Genomic DNA, 21,601 nt, shown 5'->3' with positions numbered 1-21,601 from the left:
GAAAGAAAAAGAGACAAAAAACATTTTAAATACTTGGGGGGTTGAGGATATGACAAATGTAAGCTATAGATATTTGAGCACAAGGACTATAACTCAAAATGCAAGAGACTTAAACATGACTTCATGTAATCCATTAACAGACTGGTTATTCTCGTATAACATCTTCTTTATGGATATTCACAGTACAAACTATTTATATTGTCCACCCGAAGTCATCCCATTCATGACATTTTCCATTCTATAACGCAGACCCAATTCAACTCAACTCTGTTTTGCTCCTGAAATAACTTTGTTTACGGTGAATTTGCATATCTTTATAGGCCGCTCCATTGCATTTTTAAAATTTCAACAACTTTGCACACTTGTCTAATGTATACAGTATGTTATCCTATGCTTATATTTTATTTTTTATTATATTTATAGTCTATGCTAAGTTTTTTTCCCTTACATTCTTGTACTGAGCTATTTTAATTTATTATTTGTTGTGTTTATTTTTCTCTCTCTTCTAGTGTTGATATGTGAATTTACTATCTATCTATCTATCTATCTATCTATCTATCTATCTATCTATCTATCTATCTATCTATCTATCTATCTATCTATCTGTACATGACCCAGCATTAGTAGAAAGTTGCGGAGGGGAGGGAGGGGGGAGATTTGTCTGACGTCATATTCATGTTGCCCAGTGTAAACAGCTCATTGGCTGAGCCGCGGTGATGGGGGTTCCCTGCCCCAGATTGCAGGGGTAAAACAATAAATCGACCCTATCACTTTAAATCTTCAATCTCTGGTACAGCAGAGATCATATACTGTCAGATAGTGGAGCGTGGGAAATATCACATTATACACCTGGGATACTCTGTATTTCAGAACAGTTTACAGACGGTTACTCGTAGTTTATTTATTACAAAAACCATTCTGTCTACATAGATAGGTCCTTTCATAAGGTAAGTTTAGCCATCCTCCAACCAAAAAAAGTCTATGCTATGTCACGGCTGACAAGCTAACCGCCGCACCAGCTAAATGTTAACGTTAGCTGCATTGTCTTGTCAAAACCACGACTGCTCGTTACGAAAGCAAGCAATAATTCAAAGTTGCCAACTGCGTGTGTAGCTGCTGTACGAACAGCCTACATTACCTGTCTAGTTAAGAAATACGAATATCAACCTAATTTAAATCTGCCTTCCTTTGTTTTCCTTGAGCTAGCATAGCGCTCAACTTCAACGGTTCGACAGTCAACTTAACGCAAGTTGGGGGTAATTTATACTTTAGTTAGAAAAATGCGTATTGTACAATTAATTATAACTAAAGAGTTGCTATTCTTCATTTCGGGTCGAGTAGACATTTTATTGGTGCACTACAGCGGCTATTGCAGGGCTTAACATTGTGTCAGCTTGATGTTTTTTTTTTCTCCTCGTTTGCAACCAGCGTGCAAGTTACTTGTGCGAAAGTACAGCAAAAAAATAACATGTTATTATTTTCTGCGTGTTGGCGGCCGTCACAAATGTTTTCCGTAAGATTTGTGTGTAAAAAGTGACCGCCGGCTGAAGGGAAAAACGACGACGCCACAAGTTAGCTTACCTAGAGCTAATGTTGGCTAAGCTAACTAGCAATGTCGCAAGCTTGGCGTTGCTTTTCCGTTTTGCTGTTAAAGATGAGATAAGCATTAATATTAATTTTGCTGTGCTTATATGATTGACAGTATAGGCGCACGGTGATCCTTAAATAGCTATAACATGCACGCATGATTTAAATTATGCATCTGTCACCGCATATCGCTAGTAATGAACATGCGACACATGTAAGATAAAATGTTGTTAGCCTAAATATTGGGAGGCCTCTCTTAAATAGTAGGCCACTGATCTACAGACAGATGTATGTAACACATATATGTGACGTACAGGGTTTTTTTTAAAGTAGGATTTAGTTAATTGTAGTAAAGTGCTTTTTCTCTGCTGCTTGACTCGAACGCCCGCATCGTCGCTTCCTATTTTATCTCCAGCCGGTTTCCCCCCTTTGTCTCATTGGATGAACGTGATGGCGCAGTTGAATGTTAGCTGGTAGGTTAGCCAGCGAGCTGTCTTTTCCTGTCAGGTTGATGTGGGTCAGATCAAACATGGGCCTAGTGAGACAAAGAAAGTAAAACATTGTTCCGTTGAAAGGAACACGTTTTTGTTCCTTTTTTTGTCCTGTTCAGACACATCTATGTTGTTGACATGAGGTACAATAAACATAAATGCGTACTAATATATAGGCTTCCTTAAAATGACCTGACCTCAAACAATCCATATAATTGACTCTAATCTTGATTTTATTATTTTTTTTATTTTTAAAAGAAATTTTCTCCTGCACTTGGTTGTTACAGGTTTCGTGGTTAAAACTAATGCAGAATATTACAACAGCCCTGCAAAAACCCCACCTTTTTAAAAGCTTACAATGTTCACTTTTTGTTGACTTGGGGATTCAACTTTACCCTTTCAGTTTTGTGGCTGCTGTTAGTTTCTGGTGCTGTTGAACTGGATTGCGTTATGACAGTAGAAACACCACCCGAGTATAATGCAATAAAACTCACCAGCACCACAAAGTACAGTCTCTTAAATGACTGTAAATGTGTAATCAGCACCTCTCTAAAAAATTTGAACAAGAACTAAACATTATGATCTTCATGGATGGAGATGTACTACAGGGCTGTAATAATGGACTGCATTAGTTTTAGTTAAATGTACCTCATTAACTGCCAACCGAGTGTGCGTTTATATACAATATGTGTCAACTCGTATTTCAAGACAATATAACTAAATACTGGTTTGTCTTCTGTTCCAGCACTTAATATTGTTTACCAAAGAAATGGTGATGGAGAAGCCAAGTCCCCTGCTTGTAGGGCGGGAGTTTGTGAGGCAGTATTACACACTCTTAAACAAGGCACCAGATTTCCTGCACAGGTAATTATCGAAATGTGATGTGGTAGCAAATACATATGTGGATTTTTGGGAATACTTAAATGTCATGTTGTTGTGCCATTTAGGTTTTATGGGAGAAATTCATCCTATGTTCATGGGGGACTTGACCCAAGTGGAAAGCTGGCGGAAGCAGTGTACGGGCAAGCGGTAGGTAAAAACTAAAGGAGAATTCTCTTTGAAAATACAATTTAGTGGGTGTCTGATACCAGGTTATTCATTTGTTTTCTACTGCCCCCTCCTGCATTGCAGTTATACTCAATTTTTACAATTACTTGAGCTCTGCTCAAATGCTTTAGTGGACTGGAGCTGTGTCCCGTTTCACCTCTTCCTACTTTCATATTTATTGTTATTGGCTTTTTGAGAACAGTCAAACAACAATAGAGAAAGAAAACAATGACAAAAAAAGAAATCCCTTCCTACAAATTTTAATCAGATTTTGAGTTTGTAGTGTGTTCAAACTGAGATAAATTTATTTTTTTCAACTTGGTCCGTGCGTATACTAAATTCACATGATTTTTAAAAGTTGTGCAGATGGACACTGTAGCTTCCTCCTAATTCTATTGTACATACTATTTTTACACAGTATGTATATGCTGTTCTTTATAGCATACTGTTTTTGTAGTAAGCACACAAGAAACGAACATACATCAGCATAACATAGTAACAGGAAACGGTTCTATATGTGCGGCAAAAACTGCCGATAATCTTAACAGACAAAAAGCAAAACGTTTCCCACTATGACACTTGATTTGTTTTTCTAGATATTTCTGTCGCTGTTTTTGTAGCCATGAGTATCTCCTCACTCCCTTTGTGCATTGAATTGTGGGTCATTAGTGTCAATCAAAAGTGCCATTAAAATATCAAGTGTTTTTTAGTATGCATGCTGACTTTTTTGATTGTACGTAATTTTATCACTTGAACACACTACACCATTTTAGAATTACAGGATGATGTTTGTTGATTTCAACCAATTTGTCCCTTATGGGGTTTTTTTTTTTGGTTCTCTATTTCACTCTGTATCTCTTAGGAAATCCACAAGAAGGTCATGTCTCTGCAGTTTAGTGAATGCCACACAAAGATCAGGCATGTGGATGCCCATGCCACACTAAGTGATGGAGTGGTGGTGCAAGTCCTCGGAGAATTGTCCAACAATGGTCAGCCCATGAGGAAGTTTATGCAAACGTTTGTGCTTGCTCCAGAGGTGAGTACATCTACCTTTCAGTCTCATCGATTTTTAGTTGTAAATTAGAATTTTTGATCTTCTGATTGGCTCAAACAGAGCTGGTAAAACAAAATGAGTTGCTATTGCTAAAATGAAATTACTCTGAAAAAAGAGGACTATTTGAAAGAATACCAATAAATGAATAATAGAATAAATGTCAAGGTCATTCAGTTTAATATGTGGTTAGCTTTGTGATTTTTCAAATCGATGCTCTTGAACACAACAAAATGTTTTGTTGTTATTTTTTCTCTTCACATGACAAATTTGATTTTCTTTAGGGTTCAGTGGCAAACAAGTTCTACGTCCACAATGACATCTTCCGTTACGAGGACGAGGTTTTTGGAGACTCTGAAGCTGAGCTTGATGAAGGTAAGATGTTCACAAATATCCCATAAAGACCTTGTTTGTTTTTTGTGAGTTTTTAGCTCATGTGTTCATGGTTGAATGCGAGGGTGCTCATGCAAATAAGTTCTCAATTTGTTTTTTGCTTTTTCCTCATTTAGAGTCAGAAGAGGAAGTTGAAGAGGAGCAAGAAGACAGGCAGCAGTCCCCCGAGCCGCTTCAAGAAAGCCCTAACAGCACCACCTACTATGAACCTCATCCCGTCACGTATGCTAAAATTTATCATAACTTCGATATCATATTTAAATGTTTCCCTTTGTTTTGTTTTTTAATGTAGCATGGATTATTTTGCCTATTAGAGTTGATTTATCTGTGGAAGTGTAATCATGCTGATTTGTGCTCTGCAGTAATGGAGTAGAGGAGCCAATGGAGGAGCCAGCTCCAGAACCCGAGCCGGAGCCTGAACCAGAGCCCAAAGTTGAGGAGATAAAGCCTGAAGTAGATGAGAAGGTTCTGGAAGAGATGGAGGAGAAAGCCCCTTCACCCGTCCCTGTGGAGTCCCCACCAAATACCCAGGAGCCTCCCAAGGTGAGGCCGATGTTTCTCATGTAGTTTACATCTCAGTAGTTTTCTTGAATAAGATTACTAAAGCTAGTCTGAGTTCACTGAATCTTTGATGTCTTATAACTGAGGTGCTGTAATCTGTGTGTTTTACATGCACTTGAGTAACTGGGTTAGAGCCGGGTTTCTCCAGTAAGTTGATTTTGAGATACCTGGTTTCTGTTATCAGGACAGAGGATAAGAAAAACGTGATTTGTCCAGCTAGATTTCTCCTAAAGAACACAGATTTCTTGTGTACTGGTAACCGGGTTTCTATTTTATTATCCAGCCAAATAAGCTGAACAATAATTCAGGCTATTTTTGTGGTAATGACCTTTAACTTGGCACAGTCTGTGCTGCTTTTTCCCTCATTACTCTGTGTCTTGTCATTCCCCCAACAACAGACTGATTTGTTAAGTAAAGTAGGTCATAGGCAAGCAGGTAACTAGTCCATCACACCACCTTTTTAGATTTCAGCAAAACATGAAGTCAGTGTGAGGTCACGATCTGAGTGTTGCAGAGAGTCTGTCTGTATTGGTTTCTATTTTTCGCCCACTCTCTCGTGTGCTCGATTTATCTCTGTACCAAGGCGTATTAGCCTGAGATGGGAGGATAAATGGAGAGACTACACCTGAACAGTCTTTATAGTATGGAGAACCCCTGGTTCACACAGGGAAAGTAACGGTGGGGCGGCTAGATCCAAGAAGAGGTAATTACGCGAATGGATGCATTCTTGTATTTAAATGAATTCCATCCAAAGTCTGAGTGAAACACAAAGTATCCTCTAGAAGTCTAAATAAGTCGATAACCACTATCAGATACATTCAGGCTGTGATGAAAAACTGTGCTCACTCTGACTGCCTGTCCTCTCACTGCACCATCAGTCTGCTCTGGCACAGATGCGCTAAAAAAAAATCCAACTGCAGCGTCCTCTGTCACTAATAGTTAAATTAAGAAAGCTATGCTTCAAAAATAAAGATGGGATAGGGGAGAAATCTGATTACTGACTTGCTGCATGCGTAACCAGATTTACAGTATCCAGGGTACTACAGTGCATGTAAATGTCAGTTTATTCAAAAAAAGGCTGTTTGTTGTGGATGTCAGACAACCAGAGATCTGTTCCCACACAGGAACACAGTTATTTCTATTCAATAATTTTCCATCAAGCTTACAAAAATGTATTCATGTATTTTATTCTCAAGTTTGTCTAAGTTATTTTGCCATGCACAAACCAGTAGCACATCACTCAGCCACCAGACATTTCTGTGGTGGCAGTTACATGCTCTGCCCAATTATATACCCACTAATATTTTTAGTGTGTTGTTGCAGCCCTAACGATTCAATTACTGCATCACTCACAGACTTTCTCCTGGGCCTCAGTGACCAGTAAAAACCTGCCTCCTTCTGGTTCAGTCACCTCCTCTGGAATCTGTCCCCATGTTGTTAAAGCTCCAAGCTCACAGGTAAATAAATACCACTGGACGTGAAATTTGTGGGATATCATTTAAGAAATATATTCTAATAAAACGAACTGTGAGGGAACATTACACACGGGTCACTATGAAATCTATACTACACTACGCAGGAGTCTACCACAATGTTTTCATCAGCTTGTTATCCATTGCATTGAAGATTAGATGGTGACTGTAGATTTAAGTGATTGAAGACAGTAGATTTTAATGTGTGTATGTGAGGAGTACCACTGTTAGAGCTAGGTTCTCATCCATTTTCAATCAAGGTAAATTCCCCTTTAAAGCTTTAAGTACTTACAGATGAGAATACAAAAATGTGGAAATATTTTCGTGCTCCCTTTTTGCATCTGACCTTATTCATATTTGTGTGCTAGTACTACTGTCCACCACTGTAGTTGATTGATAGAAGAATAAAACTGATTCTTTACAGTTTTATTCTAGAAGGGGAAAAACAAAACTTATCTGAAAACAACTGAAGTTGAAGCCTGAAGTTTTATAAATTGTTAGGATGAACTCAGATACTACTACTGCATCAACAACAGCAAAAACTCTCAAAAGTAGACGAGTGAAAGTTGGAGTGGCTGAGGAGCGTCCTTAAATTTTGATCTAACCTGAAAGCAAAATTGTAGCACACAAAATACCAATATAACAAAAAATGGATTGACGGGACAAGCAATCACTTCAGAAAATGTAATTTTCCTGTGTCAATGCCCAAATCAGTGAGCATTGCAACAAAGTACCATGTAAAGCCACGATAAAAGCGTAGTCTTTTTTTGTTTGTTTGTTTAATGTGACACTTCCTTCATACAGCCCAGAGTTGAAGCAAAGCCGGAGGCACAGACAGCACCCCTCCGACCCCGAGACCAGCGCACGCGGGACAGACCAGCCTTCACTCCACGGGGTCCCCGGCCTGGTACTGCCAAAACCACTTTCCCCAAATCACTGTTTAAGAGTGTTTATTTGGTTTATTCTTAAACTCTGCATGTCTTTGTCACTAATAGATGGTGTTGCATCTTCGGAGTCACAAACGGGAAAACCACACTTAAGTTTTGTTAACAAAGGTAAATATTTAAGTCACATTTGAGTTAATTAATCATCCTGTTTCATGATTATTCTTCCTCAGTGAGAGTATTATTCAGTCATTGGCTTCTTACACTTGAATTTCACTTGATGCCGGGACTTCTAAGTTCTTTAAAGCTGATCTGATGTTTTTCTGCTTGCTTTTTCGTTGTGACCTGCAGGTGGCAGGGGAGACGCTGAATCTGGTGACATGGACAGCAGGCGGATCGTCCGATACCCAGACAGCCATCAGCTTTTTGTCGGCAACCTCCCACATGACATCGATGAGAGCGAGCTCAAAGACTTCTTCATGAGTATGTTTCCTCAAAAAGCAATAACATTGTCAATGCACTCTTTATTTATGTAATTACTCAGTTTAAAATACTTCATGCCTGTTTTTGACTGTAAATAAATGTAAGTTTAATATCTTTTTTTTTTTCATATCGCAGCATATGGAAATGTTGTTGAGCTGCGGATCAACACCAAGGGTGTCGGTGGGAAGCTTCCCAACTTTGGATTTGTGGTCTTTGATGACTCTGATCCTGTGCAGAGAATCCTGGGGGCCAAGGTAGAAGGGGCATGTATTGACATTTCATTACCCACTTTCATTCATTTGGTGGTGGTTTGGTGACACGCATTTTTACAATTAGCTTGACACTGGATTTCACAGTTGGGTTAAACACCCATAGGACATGAAATGCTTAAAGATGTTGTCTGTTATAATACTTACATAATGTTAGTTTCCCAGTGTGATTTCAGTAACAAATTTCACTTGTTAACAGAGAATCCAAGACCGCGATCAGACCAACTATAGCATTGCGTCAAAAAATAAAATAAGCAGTAAAAGAAGTGCAGTTTGAAGGCTTTGAGGCAGAATTTGACAGCTCTGGGAAGCTTTCACTGCAGCCATATTTTTCTGCAAAAGCTAAAATTGGCTCAATGCTTCTGTAAACCCTATAAGTGCTCAACCTACAACGTTAGCTCGCAGTTATTTAATTGACCATCATAGTGTTTTCCTGGATGACACTGGACTTCAAAAGTTAAGCCAGGATCAAGTTTTATGCTTTTTTTTTTTTTTTTTTTTTAAATCCCTCTATGGTGGAACAGACTCTGAAACACTTTATAGCAGGTTATGATACTCTGAGACAGGATAGTACAACTTTGGAAAATTGTCATGTTGCAACAATAACAAGATAAAGAAATTCGATGTTCAGGTTACAAACCCCGCGTTCTTTTTACAGAACCTTTCACTCGCTGGAGTTGTCATTCAAATGAATGAGGCAGCTGAGTGTTTTTTGTTTTTGTTTTTTTTTCCTCCATGCGTTGCTGTTGTCTGTCTGAACGTGGCCTTTGAGGTTGGTTTATTTTACTGGCAAGGACACACTGGATGAATTTATCAGATCAAACCAGTGTGATGCATAAGATTACTCTCATAGATAAAACAAACCTGTGTGCAAACCAGTGAATGATGTGGGTCGTGAAATTGACGGGGAAATATTAAGTCCTGGTTTCTTCCGTAGTGACCTTTTTGCTCTTCTTCCTGCAGCCCATCATGTTCCGAGGTGAAGTGCGTCTGAATGTGGAGGAGAAGAAGACGAGGGCGGTGCGTGAACGAGAGACCCGCGGTGGAGGAGACGAACGTCGGGACATGAGGCGCAACGACCGGGGTCCTGGAGGTTCTCGAGGCATCGTGGGAAGCGGAATGATGCGTGAGCGTGACGGGAGGGGACCACCACCCCGAGGCAGCATGGCCCCCAAGCCCGGCATGGGCTCTGGAAGGGGCTCCGGTGGCCAGGGAGAAGGTCGCTTCACAACCCAGCGCCGCTGAGAAGAGCACCACCTGCAGTGTGGAAGTAGTACCGTGTTCTTCATCTTCAACCGTTCTCGTTAACGAAAAGAAAATCTTCATGTATAAACGTATATATTTGTTTTTGTTTTTTTTGTTTTGTTTTTTATTTTTTGTTCCCTCTTTGCTTTGGAATGTGACACAGCCTGTCAACCATTTGTTTGTGAAATAGACAAAACAAAATAAGCAAACAAAAAATTCGCTTATTAGTTGTGAGCTGAGCATCCTTTTTGGGTATCTCAAGAATTCACAAACTTTAATTTGTAAATTCGTGAAAAAAGGCAAACCAACCAGGAGTAATCTGCCACATTAGGAGGGACTGATAAAGACTTGTAACTACGATAATACAGCCCATCATTTGGAAAAGAGATTATATGCCTTGACTTAACTGGGGCGCTGCTTCACGAAATCCCTCTATTGCACATTTTATATGGTAGTTTTCTGCCCGTTACTGTTGGAAAAGAGTGAGATGCAAAATTTGTGCAGTTCCAGGGGAAAAGCTTGCCTTTTACTTTTTTCCTTTTTGAGAGACCACTGCTTCAAAATTGCATAATGCACTCATCAATATGCACTAATGGGTACTTTTGTCGTGTTACATTGACAACCATGCTCGGAACGCAGCTGGAGAGACCTGTTTGTCTCAAAGCGATACGACTTACGGGGCAGGCCTCGCTCACAGCCTGTTCGCTGTGACCAATGTACTTTTCACACTTTTGACCCAAAACTACGCTTCAATTACTGCTGGATGGACAAGATGACAAGCAAATCTACATTATATTTTTCCTCATTTATAAATAATAAAAAAAAAAAGCTCAAATCCTTGACTTTTCACCAAACGAGTGGGGGGACAAAGGATAAACAAGAAACAAAGCTGAATAGAAGAGTGGTGGTAATGATGGCGGCTCGCTCCGTTTTTCTTTTGATTCCAAGTTTGTTTGTTTTGGTTTTTTTTGTTTGTTTGTTTTTTTTTTTTCTTCATGTTTTTCCCTGCCAGCTAGACCGCAAAACTGGGACGGACGACACCTCCCTCCCTCTTCCCTCCCTTTTCTGTCTTAAGTGCGGAGTAACAGAATAAATGTACAGCAAAAATCACAGTTTACTGTATGTTTTGTTTTTTTCTGCGTATATTTTCATTTTCTCTTTCGACTTGATAAAAGCATGATGGTGCCTTCTCTATTTCACCTTTTCCAGTCTTACTAAAAAGCGTTGCGGTTCGAGGCTCGCTGCCTCCTAATGTGGAGCTGCTCATTTTGAACTATTGTCTACTGGGAGCAGATTTAAAAAAAAAAAAAAAAAAACTTGCAGTATTCACAAGATTAAAGTTTTTTTTTTTTCTGGTGCATATTTGATTTTTTCCATACTGTTTTACTACCTAAGATGATCTGCTGTGAGTTTTGTACATTTGTTTTGTATTGTGTCTGTTCTGGGTTTTGTAGAGACAATAGGTGCCTCGAGTTCTGTTTGATGTTAAATGGTTAAAGAGGTGCACATGAAGAACTTCTCCCAAAAAAAAAAAAAAGGTACATTAAAGACGGTGAGAGTTGACATGCTTTGTCCTTGGTTTTAACAAGTCATAGCTCAACACGAGGATGATTTTCAGTGAACTGAGGTTTGCATTTTGGAAAGAGAAAATTGTCTCAATGTTTCAGACACTGTTGATCCTTACTTTCAGTCTGACCATAGTTTTTTGCAACTCATGGCAGCACTCGGGTTAATTCCTGGACTCACAAGTTGTCAGACTGTTCTTTTTTCAGCAACAATTTTGTAATCTGTGTGGGTGGGCTGGCCGTAGTTCCAGCCCACAGACTAGCAAATAATTGTGCTCACTTTTTCTAGCCGTTTATGCATTTGTATTTTCATATGCTGATTATTCATTGTGCTTATTATATTCATTTATTTTTTACAGTCAGTGTGAATGCCATACTGGTAGGCTTTTTCTTGTCCACTACCGTAATTTTTCTTTTCTTTTCTTTTTTTTTTTTTTTTTTTTTTTACCACTCGATAGGGAGGGAAGATCTTGGTTTCAGCTGGGAAGGAAAAAACATGACAAACATGAGATGTTATCTGTTATTTTTGTTGTTATCTTGCACTGAAATGGGAAGTGAAATTTGATGTAGCATTTTTCTGGACAAACATGCTAATGAGGTCTTCCTTGTCTGGTGGTATTGCACTATTTCCAACATTTCTGGGACAATCTGTCAGTTTGAACACAGCCTCTCTCCAAATTTCTCATCTGGCATAAAAAAAAAAAAAAAAAAAAAAAAGTCAGCCTGAAATGTTTGCTCACTTGCAGTTGAAATGAGATTTGATGTACAGACATGGCACATTTAATGTAGTTTTCCCTCAGTAATGCTCAGCTACACTCTTGTAGCTGAGATTAAAAAAAAAATATTTTCACATGTGAGGAATAATATCAGTTTGACCTTTATATTACAGAAACTTTCCAGGTCCTTGAGTGTTTATTTTTAACACTTCTCATGGGTGACTGTACCCCGAATGTTTATTTGTCAGGTAAATTGCATAACACGGGCACTTGACTGCAATCATACTTTTACAGCAGAGGTCAATGAAGAGAGTGGTGAAGAAGAGCCATCATGCTTTCAGACCAATCTGTGCTTTTACATCTCAGTGGTGGTAAAATGTTTGAACGTATCAAATTTATGGTTGGATCTTTTTCACCGAGGTCTTCGAGGACCACAACCTTCTCCAAACTTTCAAGGATCCTCAAAAGCTGTAAATGTAAAAAAAAAAAAAAAAAAGAAAAAAAAAAAAAAATTTTTTCCTGTGGTTGAAAATGCAGTAGAGTGGATCCGCATTGTGAATCATTCCAGTCCTCTTGAATGGAAATAGAAGTACCTTCTTGGCTTTAGCAGGTGTGGTAAACAGTTGGCTGCCATCTTAATTTACTGTGTTTACCCTTAACTTGTTGCTAGTACAAAACCGTTGCAGGTGGAGAATCTTTTTTTTTTGTTTTGTTTTAATTTTATTTTATTTTTTGTTCTTTTTTTTTTCCTTTCCATTTTGAATGTGTTGGACTTAACATACAATAAACTACTGATATCAGCACCACTCATACCGTTTGTCATGTTTACAGGTTACTACATGAGAGATAGTGTGTACATTGATACGGTTGCCAAAGCAGACAACACGGGTAGCGATTAGATCTGCCGCAGGTGTTTGGAGATGTGCTATCTGTCTCAGTTTCTAACAAACTGAAGTTGAAGTTGTTGGTGCAAGTCGAATGGCAAACAGTGAATAATTAAAAGACCGTTATTTGTTTTTATCTCAAATATTTTGCACTTGACAAGACAAGTTGTGGTTTTTATTTTGGGTTATACTCTTGGTATTCATATTTAAGACTGACGTTTAAAAGAACCCTTAAGCATTTGTGTGAGTCTCCAATTTACACAGTTACACATTTATAATTGTTATCCGTGTAGAAAAGAGTTTAATCAGTCTTGTGATTTGTGGCACCTTCAGTATGTTGTCTTCAGTCACCATCTTCTACAGATGACGTTTCAGATAACATTTGATCCAGGAGGGGACCTCTTCAGTTCCCGGTTTCATTGCAGAAAATGCCGCTGCTTTGCTGAAACCGGCCCACTGAGTGGTGTTTATCTCTCTGATTATCCAGGAACCACTGTAGAGCCTGAAGTAAGCCAGATGGACTGTGTCAAACAACCTGCCCCCCCTCTTTGTGCTTCATCAGCACCTCATCCATACACATGAAGGTCTCCACTGACTGGATTATGTGGGAGAGGGTAACAGGGCCTGACAGGTAGGTACAATACATGAGGCGGATATGTATCATGTCCTGGTTTATTGACGAGATTGGAGGTGGAGTGGTTTTGCTTCCCATCAAAGGATCATCTGCCATGAAGGGTTCTCACTTCTTAACAGCAGCTGTCTGCAGCCCCTAAAAAAGATGAATGAATGAATCTCTGGATGTGTTCCTGAGACATCAGTCTTATGTGACGCCACGTTTGTCGTTTCCTGAGGATTCTTGTTGGTGGTTGACAGCGATACGTCCATCAGGAGAAAGAAGAAAAGATCCAGCACCATTATTTATGCCTGAGATTTTTATTATAGGACTGCTAAATGCAGAGCCGTAGCCAGGATATTAGAAATACTAAAGTCATGAGTACAAACAAAATGTTGACCAGGCACCAAAAATAAAATGTGAATGCAAATGAATACATTTAAATTATTTCGACTTTAAGACGTTATGTTAATTGTCCAATAACAGTATGTTGTCTGTGGATTTTATTCCCCTACATTAAAGTCTAAATGCTGTTTCAAAGCATTATCCACCGTTGCATTTGCAGTTTGTAGGCAAAAAAAACAACTAAATAAAATAAAAACAAATAGATTTATTAAAATATTAATAACCCTTCATCAGAGTGATATGGAATTACATTCCTGAGTGCGTTTAAACAGCTTGTAGATCAACTTTTTGTATCAGCCAAGTCACATATTTGTGGACAGAGTTGGGGTTTCTTGGCTCATCAGTATGATTAAATCAGAATTATAAAGTGAACTGTGGAGACTTGTCTTAAACCAGATTCCTCCTTAAATGATTGATGATTGTATTTCTTGTTGTGGATGGTTGATTTCTTTTCTGCAGATTTTATTTCCAAACATGAAAGTCTGAACATGTTTGGAAAATCTTCTCAGAAAATGTTTCCTGAAGACCCTCCGTGGAGCTTTTTAAAACAAAATGTGGTGGATCTGAAATTGTTGTATATAAATATTTATATTATCATAGTGGATTGCTTCACTAATCGCTTACTCAACATCACTTTATCAACAAAATCTTAATTACTTTAATTGCAGCATGTACACGAATCAGCTTGTGGCTCAGTATTGAGAGATAAGAGATGAGCAGAAGGGTGACGGATGGACGACACGCTAAAGAGCACAAGGAGAGTGTTTACATGCTGAGATGTTGAGGAATCAAGACATGACTGGACTGGATACTGTTAGGAGGATATGAATAACCATATTCCTCATGTTCCTGAACACGATCAAAACCAGGATACTTGTGTACATGTAAAAACACTCAATGAATAACCACAATGAACCCAGATATTAGAGCAGTCACATGGAAAATGAGGTCAGAGCTCCGGCTATCAGAGAGGACACTGAGGTCATGAGGGACTTTAACGTTTTAGCAACCTTGAGGGAACAACACCTTTTTTGTAGACTTAATCCAGTATTTTTCAGCAGGATACATGTACAGTATTTCTCCACCAATGTTTTTATTCCTCACTGACCTTCATTTTGGGAGAAAAGAGACACACTGAACAGATGTAATTCAATTTATTAAATACAATTAGGACATTTTGACATTAAGAATTCATTGGGTAATATTCATCATGTGACTTTTTCCTTCCTTCTTTTTTAAATACTTTATTGAGGCATTATTTGAGTTCATTGATGATGTTCATACTGGGTTTACTGCCCCAATTCACTCATGTTTCAAGTGATTTTTATGTGCAATAATGAACAAATCATCAAACATATTGCACAATTGTGAGTCACAAAGGAAATAATAATAATAATAGAAGGTTGCCTACACACCTGATATGATGTGACTTCAGCTGTAACCTACAGCATTAAAATGCTTCTTTCATCTTTATGACCTTGTGATGTTTCAAAGTAACCTCAGTTTTATGTCTGTTGAATATCAGTGAATCTCCTGGTTACATGTTTACTACTACTAATAATAATACAATACATAATAATATAGCTCTACCAGCTGCCACTCTGCTGCATAATGAGTACTTCTCCTTTCTCTTTGACAATTTGACATTCTATTACTACTCTTACTTATGTAAATGATCTGAACACTTCTTCCACTACTGCTCAAGTGTTATTTTTCACACACAGTAATGAACTGAATTAAGTTCTCTTTGTATTTGTGTGTTATCTTTTCACACACAATAATTAATAGAACTGAAATGTGCATTTCCTGAGGAAAATCTATGTGTGAGAGCTGGCAGCTGCCAGATATCTGCTGCCACTACAAGCTGCTGCTCCAGCAGTAATGTTGTAAATCTTGTAGCGCCACCTACAGGTCAAATTGTATCAAGTGCTTAAGAATTGTTCAGCGTACCCATCTGTACAACATAGCTGAGTTTGGCTGCCAAGGATTACATTTACATTTAAGAGATATAGCAGTTAATAAGTAGTATGGTGGTGTTTTACTAATGGTCCCCTACAGATGAACATGGAGACAAACTCTGCACATACATCATTCTGCTCAGTGAAAAGAGCAAAATTCAACTGAAGAAACAAGACAAACACATTTTTAAATGTAGGGGGACTTTAAAGAAACTAAAGCCTTACTGCTGAAAGCATCAACGCTTTGTCCTCGACCCACATAAGGTACATTTTTCCAGGACATACGCAGGTGTTTATTTGTGCCCAAGAACAAGCATTAGTGAGAGTGTGTCTTTCTGTATTTATATATGCAGGTATATTGTTCATGTCTGCCTTTGTGTGTAGTCACATGCAGCGCAGGTGGGGATTCTTTGAGAAAACACGAGGCTGCTCCTCGTAATGGTTCTACAGCATAGACACACACACACACACACACACACACACACACACACATACAGATTTGATGAATAAATCTCAGGTCCATCTCTCTTAATTATAGTCAATTAGAGGAGGGAAAGCAAAGAAGACAATACAAGCAATAAAAGAGTGAAGGAAGGAACAGTGCGAGGACAAGGGAGGAAAAAATGAATGAAGAAGAAAAAACAACAAACAAAAAAAAGGACAAGAAAAAGCCAACATGTTTAATTCATAAATTGCATCAATGCCCAATGCTGCAAATACAAGTTATTGTTTCTCAATGAAATGATGCTGGAGACACAGAACATATGAGGATGCAGTGTGACACCTGTTGCTAACAGCATATGGACGAGAGCAGGTGTTCTGGCTGTTCCTGATGGTGATGAGCAGATAATTGCAGGTCACCCAAATGAGACATTTCTTTTTCCTTGGGCTGAGAAACCCAAACAAAATAATCAGTACTAACACCTCACTAACCTTTATCACACCGTTTTTCGCAGGACTACTGAAGGAAACTGAAGGCTTTAAACATTTGCTATCAGGACAGCATGCCTCTGGTACGTGATGTTTGAGGAGAATATTTTGGCTGAAATGATGTGACTATAAAAAAAACACGGACAGATCTGTGACAACATCCATAGAGACATTACAAAACTGTGTTTCCACTTGCTGTCATCATTATCAGTTATTACCAGCCAAAGGAAACTGAGGGTGGAGCTGCGGCAAACACAGCTGACTGATAGACTGAGACGGTTCTGTTGATCAGGTCAATATGGTCACAGCAATTAAAAAAAAAAAGTCTAAACATTATTTCACTTAACAATATTTTTCTGAAATGGATCATATTTTACGCATATAATCAGCTCAGTTGTCATGATTAGTAGCACTACACAGTAGCCTGTTGTATAATGTCTTCTGTGGCTCTGGAGAAGCGTTGTTGTCTGAGAAAATAACGCTGATGATGTCACTGTAATGTCATCAGGGTTATCTCAGTTTGGCATGGAGACGACAAATGTTAAACAGAAAGCTGGTGTCACAAACTGGAGCTGTGGAGTCTGAAAGTTGTGGCCGGGTAACATGCAGGAAGGGTCTAATAAAGAGGTTGCATTATGGGAAGTGTAGGACAGGACATTTTAGCTGCTTCAATTCTCATCATTCATTTAAAAAAATCTCTCTTCTGAGTCCCAACTTCTTAGAGGTGCAGTAGTAACTGGAGAACTCCTTTAAAATCACCACCATACAGGACATTGTGGGTTAAAGGGGAACTCCGACAATATTTCACCTGAAACTGAGGTGGTGGAGATTTTATACTGCATGTGAAAAAAAAGTAGTATAAAGCCTTTTATGTCACCAGAAGGTGCTGTGTGAAATCTGATAAACGTCCTCAGGTGATGTCACTTGAGTCAGCATCAGTTGAAGCTGAAGACTACAAGTTTGAAAATGAAATCAATCTGAAACCAGTGAGGTTACCAGACCTCGGTAGCCCGCTCCTCATCTCTGCTTGAGGCTAGCAGCTCCAGGCTACATTAGCCACTATTAGCATAACACACCTGAACTTCAGATCAAACTGTCAGCTGCGGAGTTGCATTGTGGGCAATGTAGTGCAACGCTAAATCAGTGGCGTACTCTTAAGGGATTTCATTCTTGTCTCTGAGTGTCCACCACACATAACTGTCAACAGTGGGCTTTGAAAATAAGGGGTATCAGTCCTTGCTGAAGTGTTCAGACTGTTTTCCTATAATTAACACATTCTTGCATGCTCACTGTAGTGTGTCATACACACTGTGTACACTGTATACATATATACACTGTATGTGTCGTACACATATTTGCAGTCCCTGTTCTGCAGTCTTTTAGTAAAAATGTATGCTTGGCTATTTTTTTACACCTTGTATTTGTGCCCATTAATAACACATTAAACCAAATTAATAAATTAAGACCTAAAATGTCCCACCTCACGTTCACTTTTTTTTTTACTTTATTGCTGAAATTGATAAATCATAATACTTTTTTTTTTTAACCTATTTATAATTGTAGCTTAAAGGACAGCATATCTGATGCATAGCTTAATGCGTTTACCAATAATCTTTTCATGAGTGGTGGCTGTGAAGTGATGTGTGATGTTTGTGACATTTCTAGGACTGTGTTGTATGACCTTTAATATCACAGGGCCTTTGAAGTGGCCCCAACAGTGAATAAAAAGGGGGTATGGGTCTAAAAGGGGGAGTCAGGAGTCTCTCTGACTAGACTGTCTTGCACAACCTGTGCCGACTCTCTGGATCAAGCACAATACTGCTCTAAGTTCTTTTATTGTTGCTCCTTTTGGTTTTGAAGAAGGATATTGAATCAACATCAGGGTCTTATACTACAGCCCATGTCAGGAAAGATGTGCAGCAGTAACAGCGTTGTTCAGGCACAAAAACTGGTGGAACAACTTCGAGTGGAGGCAAGCATGGAGAGAATTAAGGTATGTAAGAATCTGAATAACTACATGCTTTCTAGCTGCACATATCAATATCTCAACTGTCCCACTTAAGATGTTTGAAGATTTGCATGGTTCATAATGTACAGAGTGTACCAGCATGCTCCATGTCTGTTATTTAACACAGGATGTCCACTATTTGTTATTATTACATTGTCTTATATCCTGTAAAATGTTATCCTGTCCACCTTTGTCCCAAAAGATCTCCCTCACAGCAGCAGACTTGGTCCAGTACTGTCAGGACCACAGACGCAGTGACCCTCTGCTCACCGGCATCGCTGCCTCATCCAACCCATTCAAAGATAAGAAGACCTGTGTGCTGCTTTAACAGTCCTGAGTACAGACGACCAGTGCTACTGATGACTAACACACAACAGACAGCCACATGGGCAGCTTCTGTATGAGAGTGAAACCACAGATTTTCTACTGTCAAAGGACTACAAGATAAACCTTTTACTTCACCATATATAGTACAGCTCATAGTTCTTACACATTGCCCTTTAAACCTAAATTAAAGTCAGCGCTAAGCATAGATGAGGAGCAGATTATAGCTGACTGAGAAAGGAAAGAGTTCAACATACAAAAACTGCACAAATTAAGTAGACAATATGATATTTTAACAACTGTTTTGTCCAGTCCAAACAATCTTTATGCTTCACCATAATTCATCACAGGGCTGTGAACAAAGACCTTCAGCCATTTAATGACATTGTTTGTGGAAATAGTTGCTTAATGTGTTTTATTGTTTACATCTGTCAAGTATTGTGCAAATTACTTATAGTTAGATTTACCCAAGCAGTTAAATAATTGTTAAAACTAACACACCAATAAATTCCAATAAATAGCTTTACAAATACAATCGTGTGTCACAGAGGGCTTTATGTCAATGTACATGACAAGTAACTGTAATGCTTTTGGTAAAATGTCAGTTACTGTAATGGATTCAGTCGGTTTGCAAGCATGTAAATACTGTGAAGCCTTTAAATGTCTGTTGTTTCCACACCGTTTGAATGAGCTAGACAGGCGCTTCTGCAAACATAGTGTCTATGAGACCTTTGAGTACTGGCACAAAATGGCCAATATCACACAAGGGCCACCCTGTTGGCCTACTGATGAAGACGTAAACATAACCACATACCCGCCGTTGTTAGACCCCGGCCACAGACGCACACTTTCAACTGTCAGATAAAGGAATTACAAAAAGTTAAAGGGCTTTTGGTTGAAGTTCATGTAAACTGAACTTTCCTACCCTCACCTCCGTCATAATAACAATATCAACACTTCGTAGATTCAGCCTTTTCTTTGACAAAAAATGAGTTAGCATTAAACAACTGCGGCAGATATTTCTAAAAAGCTGTTTGGCAGCGCAGCAAAATAAATCAATTTATTCTGTTAATTTCCAGTCTACCTCCTAGTGTTTATTTAAATTACTACTTACATCTCTCTTGATATAGCAGCCAGCCAGCAAGACAAGAAAGACATTTCTTTTTTTTTCCTCCTTGTTTTCCAAATTCCAAAATTCTGAAAGACCACTATGGTGTTGACAGTCATCAGGCTTTATCCCCACTTGCCTTCAAGTCTTGCCATGAAGTTTGCTGGTCTTGCTCTTTCATTTTCTGGGCCTCCAGACTTCCACACACACATACACACATACACACACACACACACACACATATCCCCTGAGGCTGCAGCAAAGATTCCAGCCTCCGCACTCAGCTGACAGTTGAAAACAGGCGGCGTATGGTTGAGAAGATGAAGACGCAGGAAGAAAAACATTTCAGAAATGAGGATGAGCCTGAATTAGTCAACTACGAATATTTAAAAACACAGAAAAACCACAAATCTTCACAGACACTTGATACTTCTTAACTTCTTAACTCTTAACGTTTTTAAAAAAATATAAACTCATCTTTATATAATCTAATCAATAATATAATCTTCAAAAGGAAAACGATTTGACGTTTTAAATGTCCATGAGATGTCGTACGAAGCACTAATCCCACTGACTCCAGCTTCAGCTCATGGACTATACTTAGAGCTAAGCACATATCATGGAGTTGGGTTTTAGGATCGTATATGAACATTTTATACATTAAATGCTGTCATGGCTCAATATAAGAACAATAATGTTAATATCTGAAGTAAAGTTGTTCAACTGAATGAATTTCAAGACCCGAACCCCCTTTCCCAAAAGCATCTGTGGGCTTTTTTGAGAGGGGTGTTTCTCAAAAGCATCATAATTAAGATGCTCTTAGAAATGATCATTGATTAACGAGTGCCTCCTTACCAGAGTGTGTGTGTGTGTGTGACTGTAGGAACACAGGTGCATGCATGTGTATTTGACAACCTTACTGTCCTCGAGCAGAGCAGATGTCAGGGCCAGAGGAAAAAAAAAACACATTAATCTTATTTTTTTACCGAAAGCACACGGTGGAAAGAAAGAATGAGAAAGGGGCTCTACATACCACACAGCCAGTGGACATTCACAGTGAAATGCATTGGATTCAGCTGACTATAATTACTGTATGTCTAAGGCTCAGAGAGAGAAGCTGGTCACAAAACTAAATTCTCCAGGAATTACCCCAAGCCTAAAGGCCAGAAACCTCAGTGTCATCTGTGACTCAGAACCAAACTTTAAGGCTCATGTGGGGTTTGTCACCAAAGCTGCTTTTTATCATCTCAAACATAAACCAAATTGTAACCATTTTGCTCTCTGAGTGACAAAAAGAGATTAATGCATGCTTTAATATCCAGCAGGCGGGACTACTGTAATGCTCTCTTATCTGGTGCATCCAAAAAAGTTAGAAATCAGTCACAATTAAGTCAGAACTCTGCTGCCGAGTGCTGACTGGGACCAGAAGTAGAGAGAACATTACATCTGTTTTAAAGTCCTTACACTGGTTGTCAGTTTCTGTGTTGATTTAATTATTTTACTTGTTTTTAAAGCTCTTCATGGTCTTACACAAACCTACTTGTCTGACATACTCACAATGTATGAAGCAGTGCGGTCCCTCGTGTCCTGTGGCACAAGTCTCGTTT

The 21,601-nt window shown here is 38.8% G+C and overlaps 2 protein-coding genes across 3 annotated transcripts; both read left to right on the top strand.

Moving 5' to 3' along the window:
* Positions 1-766: 766 nt before the first annotated feature.
* On the top strand, positions 767-12,574 carry g3bp2a (G3BP stress granule assembly factor 2a). Of its 2 annotated transcripts, none has more exons than XM_044347149.1 (13): positions 767-947; positions 2,824-2,942; positions 3,026-3,107; positions 3,988-4,161; positions 4,461-4,551; positions 4,686-4,791; positions 4,932-5,112; positions 6,486-6,587; positions 7,407-7,509; positions 7,598-7,657; positions 7,838-7,969; positions 8,105-8,223; positions 9,202-12,574. In XM_044347149.1, exons 2-13 carry the CDS (start codon positions 2,848-2,850, stop codon positions 9,481-9,483), a joined length of 1,527 nt encoding a protein of 508 aa, XP_044203084.1. In that variant the 5' UTR covers positions 767-947; positions 2,824-2,847; the 3' UTR covers positions 9,484-12,574. The 2 variants fall into 2 exon arrangements, with proteins under 2 accessions (XP_044203084.1, XP_044203082.1); XM_044347147.1 differs by having other exon boundaries at positions 8,105-8,232.
* Positions 12,575-18,006: 5,432 nt separating this feature from the next.
* On the top strand, positions 18,007-19,244 carry LOC122978944 (guanine nucleotide-binding protein G(I)/G(S)/G(O) subunit gamma-12-like). The gene is made up of 2 exons (XM_044346039.1): positions 18,007-18,547; positions 18,765-19,244. The coding sequence occupies exons 1-2, from the start codon at positions 18,455-18,457 to the stop codon at positions 18,888-18,890; spliced, it is 219 nt and encodes a 72-aa protein (XP_044201974.1). The 5' UTR covers positions 18,007-18,454; the 3' UTR covers positions 18,891-19,244.
* The last annotated feature ends 2,357 nt before the right edge of the window (positions 19,245-21,601 follow it).

Source organism: Thunnus albacares, chromosome 3 (genome assembly GCF_914725855.1).
Source record: "Thunnus albacares chromosome 3, fThuAlb1.1, whole genome shotgun sequence".
Lineage (NCBI taxonomy): Eukaryota > Metazoa > Chordata > Actinopteri > Scombriformes > Scombridae > Thunnus > Thunnus albacares.
The sequence above is the reverse complement of the archived record's forward strand: the minus strand, read 5'-3'. Positions and strand labels throughout refer to the sequence as shown.